The sequence below is a fragment of the Artibeus jamaicensis genome, unplaced genomic scaffold (genome assembly GCF_021234435.1).
Source record: "Artibeus jamaicensis isolate MK-2021 breed Jamaican fruit bat unplaced genomic scaffold, CSHL_Jam_final contig_252, whole genome shotgun sequence".
NCBI classification, from domain to species: domain Eukaryota; kingdom Metazoa; phylum Chordata; class Mammalia; order Chiroptera; family Phyllostomidae; genus Artibeus; species Artibeus jamaicensis.
The window spans coordinates 139,600-159,305 of NW_026521538.1; the positions used below are offsets into that span (position 1 = coordinate 139,600).

Genomic DNA, 19,706 nt, shown 5'->3' on the forward strand with positions numbered 1-19,706 from the left:
AGAATTGTTCCCGTGTCAGGGACATTTAATTCTTTTCCACGAGCCTCTTCACCACATCTCCCCAGTGAACTATTCTTCCCTTAACTGGACACACCCTCTTCTTTCCCGTGGAACACACACTCCAGGAACACCTGCCAGGCAAAGGCTTCCCCAGGTATTGCTGTTTCCCTGGGCCCCGCGCTCAGAGCTGCAGCAACAACCCCCTTTGCGGAGCCTCCCCACCCCCCACCTCCTGTCAGGCACCGCACCTCCTCATGTGATCCTTACAACTACCCTTTGAGGGAGGGACCGCCTTGCACAGGAGAAAACTGGCTGGGGTGGTTAAGTGGCTTGCTAGCGAGAGGCTAAGCCTGATTAGTTCCCACTGCCCACACCTTCCTTCTCTGCAGCAAGCGATCCCTCTCTCCCAGTTGTTAGGCTGGGGCTGGAGGCCCTGCCACACCTGTTTGAAGCCCACACAGGCGCACATGTTTTAGGCCTCTGTGGGCTCCAAGCGCCCCCCCCTTACCGCAGTCTGACGCTGCTGTGCCTGCCACTCACACCAACTTAGGCTCCTCAAGGGCAGGGATGCAATGACCCTTGTACCTTCCCCAGAGGCTGGTGTCTACAGGTCCTGAATAAATATTTGTTGAGTGAATAAATGAAACTTTCAAGAAAAACTGGGACTGTGGGTCTGAGACCAAGCATAGCCTATAGTGGGCACTGTACACAATAGACAATACAGGGTTTGGAGAGACATCTTCAAGAATTCCATCTGGTTCTAAAGATATTCTAGAATGTTCTTAGTTCCAGAAGCAGCTCTAGATCACCCAGGATGGCTAGCTTCCATTTACAAAGTGCTAGCCTTGCTCCACTCCCAACCCTTGTCCTTAGCACTTCTCACACGTCACTCCAGGGAACCCTCCCAACCACTCTGTGAGGCAGGCATTTATCATGTCCATTTTACACACCAGGAAACTGAGGCTCGGAAAGGGGGAGTGACTGCCAAGTCCCTAGACATTACCTAGCTCCTTTGGAGAAGGTAGCCAAAGTCTTTGACTTTGGGGGTATTAAACAGCCTAGCAAAATTAGACTCATGATCTAATTGACAAATTCATCTCCCCTCCCAACCCTGGGTTCACCTTGGTCCAAACTGTAAAGTCTCTGTAGCTGTCTCAGAGAGAAGATGGAATATTTACCTAAAAACCTGGCACGCCCACTCAAGGACCCTGTACCTGGGAGGGCCCCAGTGCTCGGCCTGCACGCTCCTCCCAGAATCAAGACACACTGGCTCCCCGGTGAGCGAAGGCCCTGTGCACCCACACAGACACAGGACAGGACAAAGACCCGACGGAGCTGAGCGGGGCAGAGCGCCTGGGCCATGGCAACAGAGTGCGTCTCACACAAAATCAAACCACACTGAGCCAAACCGAAGCTTGGTGTTCTCAGCTGCGTTAGTCCGAGCAAACTGAGATGGTCTACAAAGCACGAATGGGGCGTGAGGAAGGCCTTCCTCCCTTCTCAGGGGCTTCTGCAGCAGGCGGGGCAGTGCCCAAAGTGGGAGTAGCTTTCGAATCACCTCAAGATGCCAGAACAGAGCCTGTCTTTAGCCTCTGACTTCCCCAGGCCTAACCCCTTAATCGAGGACCCCTCTGTTCCCTCCTGGGTGGTATTTTTGTTCCCAAGACAAGCAAGTGGGTCTCTCTGGCATCCACACGGCCTCTGTCAAGAGACCGGGAGTGAGACCTCTGGCCCACCCTGCCACCTGAGACGCCAAGGCACACACGTCATGCTGCAGCCTACCTGGCGCACACCAGTGCGAGCAGCCTTCCACTCAGCCTGCTCGCCACCTTTACGCAGGTCTGTCTGCTCAGCCTCCCTTCCCGGAAAAGGGCTACCCAGGGGCTGGCTGGGCTGGCTCTCCTCTGGGCTGCGGAGATCTGAGGGTCTCTGTTCAGTGCTCAGGCACCTGACCACGTCTGACGGTTTCAAGCAGCTCTTCTTAGAGATCTTGGGTCCGCCAGGGTACCTCTCACCTGCCTCCTTCTCTGCTTTCCTCTCATACTGTCTGCTTTCTTCTCGCCATGGCTGCCGCTTACCCTGGCTGTTAAAGGCATTGCTAAGCTCCGAGATGACACTATCAGAGCTCCCAAGCAGTGGCTGGGAGTAGCTGTCCTGCTGGAAACCTGAAGGTGGCATGTGGGGACCACTGTCGCCGTTGATGTGAAGGGAGGCCTGGGCACCTGGTGCCGTGGAATAGGCTTTGTTGGGGGCAGGAAGGGCCAGTGGGGAAACCATGGAGCGTGGGGTGGAGCGATCTGACCAACCCGAATGGGGGAGGCTGAAGGACAGGGAGGGACTAGGCCTTGCCAACGAGGCAAGGTGGTCAGCGTGATAGACAGAAGCCTCCGGCAGAGGAGGCAGGGGCGGAGTCAGAGCCAGAGATCGCCTGCCTGGGACCCCTACAGTCAGCGAGATCCACTCAGAGGTGACAGCTTGCATCTCAGGGGACAGAGCTCGCTGGGAGTGAGGCAGAGATGAGGGGGCTGGTATGATGAGCTTGCTGTGACTGGGAAACTTAAAAAGAGAAAGGAAAACAAAAGAAAGAAGCAGAAGGTATAGAGTCAGCATAAAGAAGAAAGGAAGGGAATAATCACAAGGGATATGCAGAGAGGGTGAAATGGAGACGAGTGGGACACTCCGGTGTCCCCAAAGGAAACGTCTGGAGAGAAAGTGGGATGTGGGTGTGTGCGTGCGTGATGTGTGCAGGTGGGGGTGGATGGAAGAAGCAAGTGGGAGGGGAGGAAGGGTCCCGGTCCCCTCAGGGCAGCCACACATGGCACCCGCCTGGTTTGCAGAACCGGACTTTCAAAGGGACACACTGGAAGCTCCCCACCCTGCCCCACCCGACCACGTCTGCCACCAAAGCCCTGACGCAGAACCATGAGTTACAAATGGTGGCCTGCCACCGCCCTGGCCTTCCCTTGGGCTTTTACTCTCTCTTCCAGAGAGAAGTATGTGCAGTGTAATCGGTTCGTTTGGTAGTCTTGCTCGGCTATGGTCAGGCGAAAAATCTAGTTGAGTTCCCCACATTACAAAGTAGGATACCCTGCACCAGTCTCATACCCTGTCCCCATAAGATCACCCGATATGGACCTTGATGGGCGGGAAGCCTGCCAATAACCATCTCCCCGTCCGCAGTGGGAGGTTGGAAGAGGAGAAAACGATACGAGGATGAGAGAAAAGAGGCCCCATCCGCTGTCACGCGGGGCCCCTGGCCCTGCTCCCCTCCTCCCTCCGACCGTAGAGCCTGGCTCTGCAGTCGGGCTCTTCGGCGGGAGTCACCCCACCAGGCCCCCCTGAGCCTGGGGTCCTCATTTCCTCTTGGCTTTGGGAAAGTGGGGATGGGTTTGGAACAACTTGTATTTAAAGCAAATTTGCTCATAATTCATGTTCAGGAAAGCAAACATTTTACAATAAACGTTCTTCCTTTCAGCCCTGTGTGGACAGAGATGCTATAAGTTACATTGTCAACCTGGTTTCTGCTTGCAAAGAATACTCTGGGTGTTTATTTTCTGCAGGCCCAGCCTAACCAGCAAAATGAGTAAGAGAACCGTACCGGGCCACAGTATGTCTGGTACAGCAGTGGTACCTCCACTAGCAGCTCACTGGGTACTCCCAGTACAGAGTTTTGGACACACTGATAAAGGCTCTTCTCTTTCCCTAGTCATGTTATTCCTAGAGCAATCACCTTGAGCTCTTCCTTTTCCCCCAAGATAATACTTCTCCAGCCAAGTGTGTGAAAAATGCCATTCGTACGTATAAAAACAGGCCTCGGTGTGTATACTCTGCGTTGCTGAGGGTGGTTCTTGACCACAGTGCTGAAGAACCACCGCAAGAGGCTTGTGCCGTGAGCACTGTGGGTCTGTCGCGACTACGAAAACCAGTGACGAGAAGGTTAGGTACCTGTGGGCTCGCGGTGATGCTGCGACTTGGGGAGGAGGAGTAAGGCAGGTCGATGTACTCCACCGGGTTTTTCACCAGTGGCCTTTTGATCACGTCCACGTAGGTGATGGGGAAGATGCCTTGCCGGGACGTCCCTGGGATCCTCCCTTCGTACCAGTTCTCGTCCACCTGTCGAAGCAGCGTGATCCTCTCACCCTGTAAGATATGGCAAGGCACAGGTCCTTCTCCCATCAGGCCTCAGCACACGCGAGGCCCTGCCTGCATCCTGTACCCTGTGCTATCCTGCTGGTTCATCACAGTCTATGCTCACAAAAACCCTGCAAGGCCTGGAAAGAATGAATTTCACTGGAATGGAGATACTAACAGTAGTAAGGCTACCTAGATGCTGGGGAGTTAAGCTTGGTTGTGAAATATTTCAGTAAAGGAGAAGAAAGGCAGGTTCATCCCCCCAAGCCGGCTGGCAAGTGTCATGGTTTTGGCTGACTGAGTACAAAACAGACATGCAAGCTTCTCGAAGGCAAAGGTTTTAGGGGAGGAGTTCTCTTTCTTCTTCCTTTTTGTAACTTTATTTTTTTCCTGTACCATTATAGAAAAATTAAAACATAAGTAAACATAAAGCAGAGATAATCATTACCTATAATATTACCACTCAGGATTAACTATTAATATTTTGATATATGTACTTCCCAGAGTGAATTCTACGCATGTGAATTAGACTTGCACATATTTTTTCTTATGAAAATTGAGTATGCGTGGTATTTCCCTTCCCAACTTGCTTTTTTATTCTTAACAACATACAGTGAGCCTCATTCTTTATCAAGAAATGTAATTCTACATTCTGAACAGTGTTGCCCAGCTTAATGGACGAGTGTGGACACCCTCTTGTGCACACACACACACACACACCCCGACTCAGTCCCTGGTCTCCTGGTATTGGGCAACTGGGCCGCTTTCAGGGTCTGTCTCTTCTATAAGGGACTCACCTTTATCTAAGGTACGGGCTCACTTCCCTCAAAACTCAAAAAAAAAAAAGTAGCAACTTCACTAACTTTAGCAAGCCCGAGACAGTGACAGGTAAAGAGGGTGTTTGAATTCCCAGGAAGAACAGGGTCCCTGCACAGCTAGCTCACTCGTGTTCAGAATGAGCGCGCTCAGCTCCACAGAGGCGATCATAAGCGAGAGTAACACTGGCGCCCCCTGTTGGCCGAGTGCCGACTGGATGCCACGTGTGTTGCTGGGGCCTTGGGGCCTTGGCGCCTGCGGCTTCATGTAATCCTCCTCCAACAGCTCTCTGAGAGCCGCTTAGCTTCAAATTATACACGAAGAAACGATGGCTCGGAAAAATGACTTAAGTCCCTAAAAGCCACACAGTTGATAAACTGTGACTTTTGACTTCAAAGTTTTTCAAACTTTTCCTGGTGTCAAGAGACTTGATTTTCTCAACAAGGCCACACCACTGTAATGTAAAACCCAGTCACTAGGTGCTCAATAAATGCTGCCTGATACAGTTTACAACGGGGGTCTCAGATTCCAGAAATACTGCCTTCACTCAACAAACTCAATGTAGCTAAACTCGGACACTAGCCTAGGGTTTATTTTTAAAATACCTCACCTTCGAAAATTCTCCAATTGTCCTCCCTGCTACCCTTGACCGGGGGGCATCTTCGAGGTGTCACTGGAGGGCCACACTGCCCTGAGGACAGTGCCACCTACAGCAGCCCCGAAGCGCGGGATGAGTGGGTGGCTTACCTTTCTGAAGGACATTTCTACTTGTGTATCACCATTAAAGTTAAACTTAGCAATAGCTTCTCCGTACTCCAAAATCTGCACCGGTGGCAACTTTTTTGGCTGAGCCTTCTCCGCGGGAGGAAGAAGCTGAGAAAGGGAAAGAGGTAAACGAGAAGAGAGCGGGGACACGGGAGAAAAGGAGGAAACAAAACACAAGGTCTCGGTGAATAAATGGTGCTTTGGGCACCACCGGGCTTTTCCCCGAGAAAAGAAGGAGCTGCGGTACCTCGATGTAGGTGCGCGGGAAGATGCCCACCCGGCCGTGGTGCTCTCCTTCATACCAGTTCTGATCGATCTGCTTATAAATGTAAACAATGTCTCCCTTCTGCAGAGGAAGCTCCCTGTCAACAGAGGGTCGTGTGTGTTAGCAGATGTTCCAATACGTGTAAGACTAAGAAGCATAGTTCTTCAGCGAGAAGAGACCTCGAGGGGGCTCAAGAGGACTATAGTACACAACCGTGGGCTCCATATTTGGGAGTGAGAACCCTACTAGACGGAAAATCACGTCACATTGGCATTGTTCCAATCTTTCATAGGGTGGATGTCAACTTTCAAAAGCACTGGCACTTGAAAATGCTCAGAAGCCTTATCAGTTCGTTGCGGTTTTCTTCGTGTCTTTTTTGGGAATGCCGCCCTGTGCTGGGAAAGTTTGTCTGACACACGGCAATACACTCAACAGTCTGAACTGATGTGCATCAAATGACGTTTTCTTCTAGATACTTTCAGTCTCCCCTGCTTCAAATCACCACCACAGTATTTCTCATATGCGAACACCCTCTATCACTCCATCCGTTCAGCCGGTCGCCCACCCGCCCACCTGTTTCACCACCTGTCACTGTGTAGTAGAAAGGCTCTAAAATCAGGCAGCTCTGGCTTCAAATGCCAGTCACGCCATTTACTAGCTCTGGAACACTGGGCAAAAGCCTTAATATCCCTGAGATACTTTATTAAAGTAGGAGTTAACTCAAAGTTGTTGGAGAATTCAGCAACAAAGTACAAATAAAACACCCAGCACAATGCCTGTCATATGGTTGACACTTGTTAATTCTCTTCCTTTTTTTTCACCATTAAGGGATCTTGGAAAGAAAAGGGGATTTTTAAATGTTCTTCATGCTTTTTCCAACATTTCCATGTCCATCCCTTCATTTGCCCAATAATGATGATGTTAACTTCTAATCAGGACTCCTTTTTTAAGGAAAAAAAAGGAGACACACACACACACAAAACTTGTACACAGAACGAGAACTTAAAAGGAGAACAAAAGTTGTAACTTGAAATTTTCTTGACTAAGAGGAAAATAGCCTAGATCTTTTCCATTTGTGCCTGGAAAGAAAGGTCTCTGATTGCAACCTGGGGGCACTGTGCCTGCTTTGCAGTGTGCTGGGAAGTCCCACGGCACGTCAGAGGTGCTGGCTGAACAATGGGGCCACATCTGGAAAACTCTGCACAAAGTCAGCACCGTGCTGGATGAAAGAACAAGGCAGCCTTTGTGGTCTCACGTTGGGAGACGGGCTTCTAATCCTAAAGAGGCCTGTGAAGGGATCCAGGGCATTTGTCTCTTAAAGGAGGAATGTCCTCAGCCAAATTTTTACCAGACCCCTCCTTGGCAGTGTTCTAAAATCACTCTTCCCTCTACACTCCACCAGGACATGCGATGAGCAAGACCCTCAAGCATCTCCACAGGTGCTGGAGGTCTGTGGGCTCCAATGCTGCTCCCCTAAGTGACTTGCAGCTGTGCAGGTAGGTGGGCGCCTAATGCCCCCACTGTACAGACAGGTGAGAAAAGCCCTCTTGAGAGGGAGAGGTGTGCACTCGTGGTCAAAGGAGATGCACCATGGGGTGCTCGGGACTGCCATCCTGCCCCGCACTGTGGACCACACCCTGGTCTCCCAAAGAACCTGATGATGAGGTCGGTGGTAACAAGTTAACAGAGCAGAGGCGGAGATAAGTTCCGTGGGAAAGAATCTGTTGAACTGAGTGTTGCCATAGAACACTTGTTTGAGTAATATACCAAGGGGAAAAAAATAGAGCCCAGTGACTAAAGATGTCTGAAAGACTCAAGTCTATGGATCTGCCATTTGCTCTTTTTAAAAAGGGCGCTGAAAACACTGAGTCAGGAGCAAGCAGCCCTCTCTCCCGCACTGGCAGTGCTGCCCAGTGGTGACCAGTCCAGTCCACCTCAGCTTTCTCCCCTGTTCTATGTGACAGGGTTGCTCTAAGGAAAAAATTATTTTCACACTTTAAAAAATGAAGTCTAGGTAAATGAGATATCGTCAATACAACACCATTAGATGAATATTACATGGACCTTTCTGACTTAAAAAAAAAAGGAGAGGAGAAGGCATCTATTTGATTAAACTAAAATTTAATCTATAAATCTTAGTTACTTTCTCTGGTTAAAAAAAGGGGGTACTGACTTGCTACACTGTGCAAAGTGTTTAGTAGCTCTATTACCCCGGCTGCTCTGCTGAGCATTAGAGGCATTTTTATGCTCGTTTTACAGATGAGGAAATCTGAGGTGGGAGAGGTCGGGGACTTGCCCACAGTCACAGACACAATAAGTGGTGGAGTTGGGACCGTGAGGCCCACAGTCTTCCTGGCACACGATGCCGCCACCTTTTGTTAGCTGATGGGCTAAAGGACTGGAGCAATTACACACCCAGGGGCACCAAGTTTGTGCCCAGGTTCTGGAAACTGTGGTCTGGTTTTGTGCTGAAGGAGATCACAGCCGAGCAGCCTCCACACAGCAGCTCCTGGCGCCTGAAGGTGGGAAACACTCCCCCTCATCACCAGACAGGACAACGAGATGGCTGCTGGCCATTGCTGCCAACGAAAATTCACTTCCCCTTTTAATCCATGCTTCAAAAATTAATTCCATTTAATCCTTTTGGACCCCCGTCTTTGGTAGCATTCCCCAAATTTCATTCCATGGGAAATATAAAGGTTTATTGATCATTTAAATTTAGGTGACACTGGGTTAAATCAGCTACTCGAGGTTCTTTCTTCATTGAAAGACTTCTAGAGCTTTCTAGAAGCTCTATTTCTAGAAGCTCTAGAAGCTCTATTAATGTCTAGAAAAATGTTAATAGCAACGTATCTCTTCAAGAATGAGTGGGAGGTATAGGCACAGTAAGCAGTGGTCCCAGACTCGCTTCTATGATGGAAGAGTCTTTCTGAGACATACTTTACAGAGAAACATACTTAGAGAAATGTTGGTCTCCTGTGGGTTGGACAAGCCTTTAACTTCTCAGGATGTTGTAGCAAAGCTGGTAAAGTTATCTTCCTAGAGACTGGCTCTGGTTCTTTCCATGGAAAGGGTGGGTCAGATTGAGCTGCCACTTAATCAGGCAAATTGAATCTTTATATAAAAGGGGGCAGGATGGCAAAGTGGAAACAGCCCAGGTTCTGGTGCAAGGCTGCCTGGGTTTGAATCCCGACTCCAACACTGATCAGCGTGCACACGTTCCTTAACCTGGCAGTTCTTCAGTTTCCCTATTTATACAAATGGAAAATAGTAGTAGCGACCTCTCGGGATCACAGAGTAACCTATGCAGCACCGCAATGCGGCGTGAAAGCCCTTTGAATGGTGCTCGGCACGTGGTAAACTCTACAAATCACTGATTTTTATCATTGTTACTTCTCCAACTCTTCTCTGTAAGTGAACTTTTGTGTTTCAAAGAGGCAGTTAAAATGGCACTTACTTTAGTGTCTGAGCTTTAAAGTCAAATTTGGCTCTGGCAGGTCTCATCTAAACACAAGAAACAACATCAGGTTAAAAATCACACTTCACGGACAGAGGAAAGGACGCATTTTCATGGGTTTCCAGAAAGCAAAGCCGAAAAATCCAATCTAACCAGTTCATTCTGGTGTGCACATCTGGGCCAGTTCCACCGCCTGACTCTAGCAGAACACTGGGTGGCTGTTTGGTCAACTATGTCATGCATGAGACTCTCCCGGAGGAGGGCCAGATTTGGGGAAGAGATGGTTACGATAGTCCCAAAGTTTCAGTGCTATAGTTTCCAAAAGCTGACCACGGCTATTAAAAAACAAAACAAAAAACAAAACCGGAGTCAGCCAAAAGTCTTACTGTTGAGGAATTATCACTGCCTTACTCTCACATTTTCCATTCACCTCACTTAAATTACCATGTGCAAGTGGATGAAACCATGATTCATCTTCAATGCCACACGTTTCTCGTGATCTGTGAGCTCATCCAAAAAACCAGATAAAGTGAGCCCTGAGCTCATTCTTTCTCCAAGGCTTCCCTTCCTATTGGGTAGCCCTCTCCGCCCAGAACTCCAGGCCCGGACATTGCCCTGGGCTCCAGGCTTCCCTCCTTCACGGTGTCTGTCACTGAATCACACCGACCCTCCCTCACCCTCCATCCCTCTACAGCCCCGCTCAGGTCTGGCCTCTAGTTCACAGGCACAAAGCTTCCTTTGACTTCATTGCTGGTCACACTAACCTACCATCACTCAGGAGCACAAATAACATTCCTCAAATGCCTCCCTCACATCACTTCCTTGCTTTGAAGTTGGCTGAGGCTCTCAACTGTCTCTCAGATCAAATTTCAATTCCTGAGGTGAGTTAAGGCCTGTGGGTAATTTCTCCCCCCACCCCAACTCATACCTAACAGCCTTTATCTCATATTACACTCTTCCTCTTCCCCTCAGGCAAGTCTGTTTGCTACACCTCATCTAAATTCCCTTCTCTGTCTGGAATTTCTTCATTTCCAATTCTGGCAAAAAAAAAAAAGCAAATAGTTCATCTTACTTACTTATACGTATTTGCAGATCTTTCTCCCCTACCATTAAAAGTAGTTATTTTGGCGAGGGGCGGGGATCGGGGCAGAAAACTGTACTTAAAAAACAGTTTTAAAAACTGTAGCAAAAAAGTAGTTACTTTAATTAACTTTTTTTTTTAAAAGAAGGGTAAAGGAGAGAAATCATGTGAGCAAGCTGCCAATATAATTCTGACCCCATGACTTTCTGGTCTAGGGAAACAATGTGATAAAAACTAAATCACATCTTGTCCTTCAATATTAGAGGGCATGGCCCAAGTAGAAGAGAAAAATGGGAGACTCCAGGTGAGAAAAAAAATGATACTGGAAAACTTCATCAGTCTTAGTTTTAGATCCAAATCTCAGTGATATGCCCCAAATGACCAGGGATCCTCAGGTGGGGTCGTGTAGGGATCTCCTTAAGGGCCATGAATTCACCACAGGAACTTTTTATTTTTGCATTTTCACACTGATACTTCCATCCCTCTACCCACACACACACATATTAGAGATCAGCTGAACGATGGCCTTATAACTGATGCTGCACAATTGCAGTGCCTGCATGTGTCTGTCTGCAACCTAAGAATATAATGTATCAGTTGTAGACAAATAAAAGGATGGATGTGGGGTTAGAGAAAAATGACAAGTTCACAGGAGAAGGCCAAATGACCAAAACTATAAGGACAAACTTCATAGTGATTCCAATAAGTTGGTGGTCACCCCAGGACAGCCACAGAACTGTGTGAACTTTAAAAATTTATACCAAAACAGCACCATATGCACATGAGGAGTGGCATCTGAGTTCAGGCAAAATGATAAGACCTATCATGAAATTAATAAAGCTGTATAGGTGTGTACTTTACCATTTAATTTGCAAATTGGCTTAGGTCAATACTGGGGGTTGGTGAAATTTCTTTTTTCATTAAAGGGAATCAATATATTATTCAAAGTTGAGAAACACTAATTTCCTTAACCTTGAGATACATCACCTGAGTCCTCACTGCTTGTGCAAAGTATCCGCTCCCTCTGTATCTTCCTGTACCTCCCTGAGGCCGAGCCCACCTGGCTCCCACAACACTGTATTACTTACCACGCCAGATTGTCAAGGGTGTAATCTGAGTCTAGTTTCTGCCTCCCCACAGGGTCTTGCATAGAACTAGTGTCGGCCAAAGTCTACTTAATGAAGTCTACTGAAGTATGTCTACATAGCCTGGTGCCCCTGGGACGTGTTGGAGTCTACTTTCTCATGTCTGTTGGTCAACATCTAAGGCAGTGATTTTCAAAGTGCGGTCCCTAAACTGGTATCACCAACATCACCTGGGAAGTGGTTCGAAATGCACATTCTCAGGCCCTGCCCAGAATTGGAAGCTTTATGGAGGGAGCCCAGCAATCTGTATTTAACCAGCGCAGAGGGGATACTGATATGCTCAAGTCTGAGAATCACAGTTCTAGATGGGAGGCAGGGAGGGGTAGGCAGTTTTCTGGCCTCAGTCAGTGGTTACTCTACTCCAGTTGCATTTTCATTCACATGCTTTGTCTACGTGTGTGAGTTTGCAGGCCTGGGGCGCCTTTGTGTGTGCCTGTATTCTCCATCGCTTGCAAGCAAGCAGGCCTGGCAATGAGGGCCAACCGTCCTCAGAGCCTTCAGAACAGGAGCTGGTACAATGAGGCCTGAGGGGCTGTCTTTCCCTTGCAACTGATTCACCCTTGAGAGCCTCTGCCTCTTCCTCATGACATTTTCTTTCCCTCCATCACTTTGAGTCTCCTTCCCCTCCCTAGCTTTCCTTATGCGAACCTGGCTTCTTCTTCCCAGACAACAATCTGACAACTGGCCAGTGTTGCCTCTGTCACTCAAAAGATAGTAATATGAATATTAATCTACTATTACACTGAAAGATTATAAAACTGTATATACTTTGGGTGTCACTCATTTCCATACTGCCCAAGCCCGGGACACACACATTCCTAACAGGAGCTAACCTTCAGCGAGGCCACTGAGGGCAAAACAAACCTTTGGCAAGACGCAGCCTTTGGCCGGCACAGGGATTGCAACACGCTGACCTTAGTGTAGAAGGCCGGGCCCAAAGAAAATCACCTCAAGGGTTTGTGCTTCTTTGTTTGCTTTATAATATTAAGTTTCATAATCTCAGTTGAGAAATGTTAAGATTAAGGGAACCAAAGAAATGTCTTTCGAAGAACGCTCACCCTCCATAGCTTATCCTAACTGCAAAGCTCTTTGGGTTTCAAAATTCACCACTGAGGGTTAGGCACTGCTGAACACTTCGATCTTTCATTCACTGTAAAAGACTGAGAGGCAGTATTGTTCTCTCACAGTTCAATATTAATGTCACTAAATTTTGAAGTCAGTGCAAATAATGCATCACTAGCTAACTTTCGTAACATGTTTCTCTCATCCATCTCTTCAAAGAATCTTGTCACCATCTGCACCAGAGCTATTAACGCACATGGACTCAGGTACAAGGATTCTAGGCGGAATGCACAGGCAACACAGTATCATGATGAAATGCAGCATGTGGAGGACTGGACGCATGAAGGCAGCCGATGCTCTAGGCATGCACAGGGGTGTTGCCAGCAGACCCGGTCCCACAGCCAGGCATGCTTGAACATACAGAGCACAGGACATGATGGGACTCATGTCCACTGACCAGCCACAGAGAGCCAAAGCAAGCCTAAGGGAAGCCAGGATGACAGATGCTGTTTGGAGGACTAATTTGGCCTACAGAGAGGAGGCGAATATGGCTTTGGGTCAAGCAGCAGATCGAGGCGACCAAAACAGACCTCTGACCCAGATTTCCTTTTTGCCGTATCGTCTATATTGAGGAGGTCCCCAAAGCGCTCATTAGTGATAAACTGGTGGTGCGTTGGAATGACACCCGTGTGGCGCCGAGCTGCAATATCGGCCTCTTCTTGCTCGCGCTTAAGTCGTCTCTGGTCCGCTAAAAGTTTCTGCCATGAAATCGCATAAAATGGGCAGTGAATCATCTGGTCCAGGGCATCGAAAAACTACCAACAAAAGCTACTATGGAAAAGGTGCTGGGTCAATGGGGAGGAAAGGTTAAGGATTAGATGTTGCAGGGGCTTCAGGGCCACGACTACCATGTCCTGCTATAACCGCCCCTCCGCACCACTCCGCGCGGGAAGGAGACAGCCCCGCACAGGAGAAACCAGGGGAACACTGGGGCACAGGAACGGATGAAATCCAGAGTTATACTGTCTGCGACCACCCCCCGCCACGCAGCCCCAAGCCTCCTACTTCCTTATACATGGTGGCAAAGGCCAGGTGACCCGCGGGGTAAATCCAGGGTGTTCATAAGCACGGTGGGCTGGGGGCGGGAGGCTGGAGGCACTGTCCTTACCTCGCTCAGGCAGTGACGAGTTCCCACAGAGCGTCCCCATGTGGGGCTAGGCTGGCTGACTGCTCGGCCCGCATCAGGCCTATGGGCTAAACCTGCTATGGGCTTTTAGTCTCTGGGGTCTACGGCAACTGGGCCATTTCTGTGCTTCCTGTGTCTGCTGCTCTAATACGCTCGAGAGAGTGGAGCTGCCCGTTTCAGAAAACATGGCACCCCTTCTCCTAGGCCAGCCAGTCTTTTCTCTGGGTACAGTTTTTAGGAGGCCTTACTTAGCTCAAGGCTAGGCATGTGACTGACAGAGAGCATCAGTGCTCAAACCAGTGCTTGAAGCTGATCTCAGTAAACCCATCCCTCCCATAGTTTAACCACGTAAGCCAAAACCATGGATAAAGACATGAAGTTTGTAAGGGTCTTTGAGCCAGTGTTATTCAGTTAAAAAGATGCTCCCTTTCTGAATGTTACTTTCCTGCTACATTAAAAAAAAAGATTTTATATATTTATTTTTACACAGAAGGGAAGGGAGGGAGAAAGAGAAGGTGAGAAACATCAATGTGTGGTTGCCTCTCACCTGCCCCTTACTGGGGACCTGGCCTGTGACCCTGGCATGTGCCCTGACTGGGAATTGAACTATCAACCCTTTGGTTCTCAGGCCGGCACTCAATCCACTGAGCCACACCAGCCAGGGCTCCTGCTACACTTTTAAACTTAATTATTTCTTCATTAGGTAAAATTAAGCTGAGTTTAAGTGAATGATGTAGAGTATAAATATAGAAAATAAACTAAAAATAATGGTACTTGCATTTTGAAGAAATATTCTCTCCTAAATTAAGGAAATAAGTCATTCATTTCTATTTTTAAAGGTCTTTTAAAGTAATTAAACAATGATGTATTTACAAAATGTTCCATTTCCTCATTGCCTATTGAAATGGCCCCATGGAATAGAATTTTAATGTTTTCTTATTCCATACCAAACATACATTCTTGAGATTAAAATTTTTTATATGAAAAGCATTAATTATCATGGATAATTCTTACATTCTTAATAAAACATTAGTCTTTTTCCAGCAGGTAATTAAATGCCTCAAGTGACACCGAGTCCCAAATGACAGTGGGCCCCATCTTCCTCTTTTTTTCAGGGTCTACAAATAATAGAGTAATAACTCATCAAATGGCTGTAGGATTTCCAGTGCTCAGCTACGTTGCTGTAAAGACTACAGAAGAAAAGACATCAAGTGCTTTGCAAAGCACAATGGAGCCTGGTTTCTAGCTCAGCCTCTGGTACAAGTTAACGTGGTATGTGGCCCTGGGCAAGCCGCTACCCCGTTGGAGGAAACAAGGGGACTGACTAGATGACCACTAATGTCTCTTCCAGGACCAACACAGGATCTTTTCCTGAAATGCCATTACCACCAATGTTAATAATACAGCAGTTGCACAGAAGAATGCCAGGACTGACACCCCATTAGCTGGGAAGTGCGTTTTTTTTTTTTCTTTTCGCATCAGTGGGAGTGGACTAATGCTCGAGGCCATACCTCAGGTGCTCTGGCGAGGTCACACGAACTCAGTGGAAGTGGACAGGGAATGGAGCAAAGCTCCCAAACCAGTGCTTGAGGCTGATCTCAGTAAACCCATCCTTCCCATAGTTTAACCACATAAGCCAAAACCATGGATAAAGACATGAAGTTTGTAAGGGTCTTTGAGCCAGTGTTATTCAGTTAAAAAGATGCTCCCTTTCTGAATGTATCTCTTAATAGATCAGTGGCTACACTGACTTAGTAAAACAGGCCTCCTGTGTGGCTGGCAGAATTCTATCACAAAAACTTCCATGGTGGGCACTAGTAAGCTAGGATGTCGTCTTCTACCACAGCAGTCGGACTTGCACAGGCGGGAACCTCGTCCCTCAGGGGTGCTGACTCGAAATGAATCTGCTCTGTGGCCCCATGGACACTCACTGTCCATGAGTTTTTCACTGCGTTATTACACATAATTCCGTACACCAAATCCTTCCACTCTTTTCTTCCCATGGACACATGCAAGTGCCTCACTGAACAGTGTCTGCAGTGCCCGGAGAGGGGAGAGCCATGGTCTTTCCTGGCTTTTGTCTCACCATCTGGCAGTGATGATTATCATCTAGCTCTCCTCAAAGTTGGAGAGCTTACTCTAAATCCTTAAGGAAAACCCACCTAAACTCTGAAACCACTCAACGAAGCAGAACAACATAGGGCTTCAGACTTTTTAGGGAAAGGGAGAGTGTGTACACATGAACACCCTCCCCCTCAGGCTACCTCTTCAAAGCAATTCTTCCACCTCTTAATTCATTACAGAAAAATGGGCATTGCAGCTTGTTTAATCTGTAAGACCCTTTCTCCTGGGGATGCAACTGCTAGAAAGCATGCCTCCCATCAACACTGTGACCACAGAAGCTTGTGATTTTTGTCCATTTAGCTGATGCATAGAATGACCTCTTCCTAAATCCCAAAATGCATTACTTTTCCAGCCCACTGCACTATAAGACGTGTCAGTAGTTGTAAGGAAAGGGCTGTGTCCTGAAATTCTTGGTGGGCATTCACCAACATTTACTGGGGCGCCTCTCTTCTTCTGAGTTAAAGGCAAGTTCAAATTGTTTCACAGTATGTATCGTGGTCATTATTATTTTTCAGTTTCCTTTTTCTGCACCTGCATCCTTCCCAATATGAAGTGTGCTTTGCGGGAGGAAGTATAGGAGAGGCGTGTGGGTGGACTTCCCTAGAGAATAATCAGGCAGGGGTGGGGGCGATATGAAAGAGCAAAGAGCCGTCCAGGGTGGGTAACCTCTCCCTGAACCTCCTGGGCAGCAGGACTGACTCAAAGTAGCATTTAGAACCCAGCACCTTGGGAACATCACTCCTACTTTTTGGAAGAGTGGAACAAAAGGGAAGTGATTAAGCCTATGTCATATACAAAGTCACTTCTGACATTGCCAATATTTGCTTCCAGTTGCTGGGCCACATCATCTGTCTGATAGGCATCTAGAATGTTTATTTCCCCATGTTTTTATGTATGTGAGAGCCAGGAGATAGTAGAGATGGCACTTACCTCTTTATCATCATGACGTCTCCGAATGAAATCTTCTGTGGATTCCAAGTAATCAGCGGGTATAAAATGTCTCGGTGATTCTGAATCTTCAAAACAACAAAGCAGAATTAAAACAGGCAAAGATTTAGTGGGAAACCAGACTGGGAAAAGAGTTCACCTTCCATCCATTCTAAATTTCAGGTTTTTACAATTGTTGAGACCAATGATCAACAATCAAATTCTGAAGGAAAACAAAGCAAAACAAAACAAGTTCTCCCCACATTTTGGACTTACTTGTAAACTAGCATAATACAAAGAAAACTCATTAGAAGGCAAAAGGTGAGCAGAGAGGACCTTCTCGGAAAACTGTCCCTGCTGAGAGGCGTGCGGGATCTCACAGGGACACACGGTACACTCACACACACACACACACACAGGCCACTGAGAAAGGCTGCCTCTCAAAAAACCACGGGGCGAGTTGGGGTTGGTGCAAACTGCAAGGGGCTCAGAGGTTCAAATGAGCAAATTTCTCAGATGAGCTAAACGGCCAATTTTTCTTTCGAAACAGAGTTTGGTGGTTAGTCTGAATGACATGGGGGCTTTGTTTTTAAAGAAGTGCAGCCACTACGAGCCATGGTTAATTGCCAAGCAAAACAAACAGAAAACAAAGGGTGGACCAGAAAATGAGCACCAAGAGCACACGGGAGGAAGGGACAGAGCAAGCAAGGTGGAGAGACAGGTGAGGTGAGACTGGGCAAATACACAAAGTGCCACCTCCGAGGGATGGTCCCAGTTCACTCTGCGGGTTGTTGTTTCTGTCCAGACCGCGGTCTGAGTGCGGCACAGAGTTCCCATTACTAAAGGCCCTGGGGCAGTCCTCGGGGACCACGGGTCTCTCCTGAGGGGGCTCTGAGGTCCGCCTCAGCCTGGCCATGGTGTGCCTTGAAGACAGGCGTTTGGGGACCGAGGGCTTGCCCCTGGAGCGGGGCTCCTCCTGCTGGGGCTGACTGGGGAGGTCTGGTTTCCGGCCCAGCGGCGGGACTGAGAAGTCCCCAGGGGAGGGTTGTCTGGGGTGGTGCTGGAGGGGCTTTTTCAAACGGAAGGGGAGGGGGCTCATCAGGTAGATGTTCCTGAGGAGTGTGCTCCTGTCCCCTCTGGGATCCAGCCGCCAGTCAGGCTGTCTGGACGTCTGTTGCTGCTCATGCTTCCGGATGGTGGTGAAGCGGGTGTAAGAGGCTGGGCAGGTGCCCTTGCACTTGTTGAGGTGGTGTTTGGGGAAGTCCCCATGAGCGCTGCCACTGCTGCCCTCTCTGCTGTCACTGGAGATGTTTGAGCAGTGATCCAGCTCGTCAGAGCACAGGGAGAGGGGCTCCGCAGGTGCCAGGGCCCTGAAGCCCAAGGCGGGATCCACCATATTGCTGCACGTCGGGGAGGCGTAGACCCCTCCAGGGTTCATCCCACCCATCTCCCTGGGCCGGAGCTTGGTTGACTCCAGGAGGGACTCGGCAGAGCGGGCCGAGGTCAGGCCACTCCGGGACAGCACAGGCGTGGGGGACTTGCTCAGCCTGCCGGACAGGTCCAGGGACGGCATGGACCTTGACCTCTGAATCAGCTGCTCAAAAGCTGTGATGCGGGAGGACACAGTGTGCTTGGGGATGTGCTCCGGGCCCTCCTGGCTGGGGCCCAGTTCGCCCCTGGCCAAGGCCAGGCTGCTCCTTTCAAAGTGGGAGGCAAGATCGCGCACGCTGGAGGAGGAGGCGGAGCCCAGGAAGAGGCCAGCTCGGTTGATCTGGTGCATGTCCCGGTAGAGCATGGAGAACTGCATCCCAGCTTTTCTTGAGAGAGGGCAGGGCCTCCTGGCGCTGGTGCCGTACTCCTGCAGGCTCATGGTGCTGCTGGACTTGCTGTCGTAATCCCGCCGGGAGCGCATGAGCAGGTTCTCAATGCTCCCCCCCACCTGGAGGGGGAGCCCTCTCTTAGAATCATTTAAAGAAACCGAAGTGCAAAGGTTCTCACAGCTCTGAGCCTTTTCTGATGGCAACAGAACGACACTCTTCTGTTCCTGCAAAAGAGCACTGGGAGCAGAGAGCCTGGGTTTGAACTTGGAGGGAAGGATTTCCGAAATGCAGGCTTTGGCAGCAGACAGGGGTTTCTTGTGCTTACACACAGGGCCTAATGCATTGCAAGTGTTAACCGTTCGGCTGTGAACCGAAGATGAAGAAATCATGTGAGCATTCCCACCTTTACGATCCACTGGAAAGCATGCAGAATAAAATAAACAGACCCATTAGGTTAAAGCTGAAAGCTGCTAAAAAACAAAAAAGGAGAGGTAACATGCTCATTTGTAATAGGATTCTTTTTATTAAAAAATTTCCAGTTGATGTCCAGAAGCAAAATAATCTATGCTGCAAAGCAGGTGCAAAGATGCAACGAAAAAATGGCCACCTTGCTAGAGTCAGGAAGGGCTAAAGCTCAGCTAATTTCTAAGAAAGGGAATCAGAACAAAAAAATAAGAGAGAGAGAGAGAGAGATGCTTCAGGGAGAGCAAGGTTGGGATTTACAGGAAGGAAAACTATTAACACCAGAAAGAAAAATGGCCGGTGAGAAACTAGCGGAAGGGACATAAGAGGGCCCGAAGGCCTGGAAGTGACCTGAACAAGGCAAAAGTTATCCCAGTAGCTGGAGGTTCACCCACTGCCAACACCCTGATCACAGTGTGGCTGGGAGACACCCGATTATGGTAGACAGGTGAAAGGCCTGAGGCT

The 19,706-nt window shown here is 48.5% G+C and overlaps 1 protein-coding gene across 49 annotated transcripts in view; it reads right to left on the bottom strand.

The window, feature by feature from the left end:
• Window positions 1–19,706, bottom strand: part of SORBS1 (sorbin and SH3 domain containing 1) — a 224,942-nt gene that overhangs the window by 20,942 nt on the left and 184,294 nt on the right. For 26 of the 49 annotated variants that reach the window (XM_053662484.1, XM_053662483.1, XM_053662492.1 and 23 more), the window contains 7 exons: window positions 16,963–17,048; window positions 13,313–13,480; window positions 9,435–9,481; window positions 5,960–6,074; window positions 5,695–5,820; window positions 3,946–4,140; window positions 1,783–2,556 (listed from right to left, as the gene is read on the bottom strand). In XM_053662484.1, the coding sequence (XP_053518459.1) occupies window positions 1,783–2,556; window positions 3,946–4,140; window positions 5,695–5,820; window positions 5,960–6,074; window positions 9,435–9,481; window positions 13,313–13,480; window positions 16,963–17,048 (1,511 nt within the window). Of the gene's footprint in view, window positions 1–1,782; window positions 2,557–3,945; window positions 4,141–5,694; window positions 5,821–5,959; window positions 6,075–9,434; window positions 9,482–13,312; window positions 13,481–16,962; window positions 17,049–17,715; window positions 19,195–19,706 lie in introns of all 49 variants that reach the window. The other 23 variants (XM_053662513.1, XM_053662514.1, XM_053662515.1 and 20 more) reach the window with 4 other exon arrangements.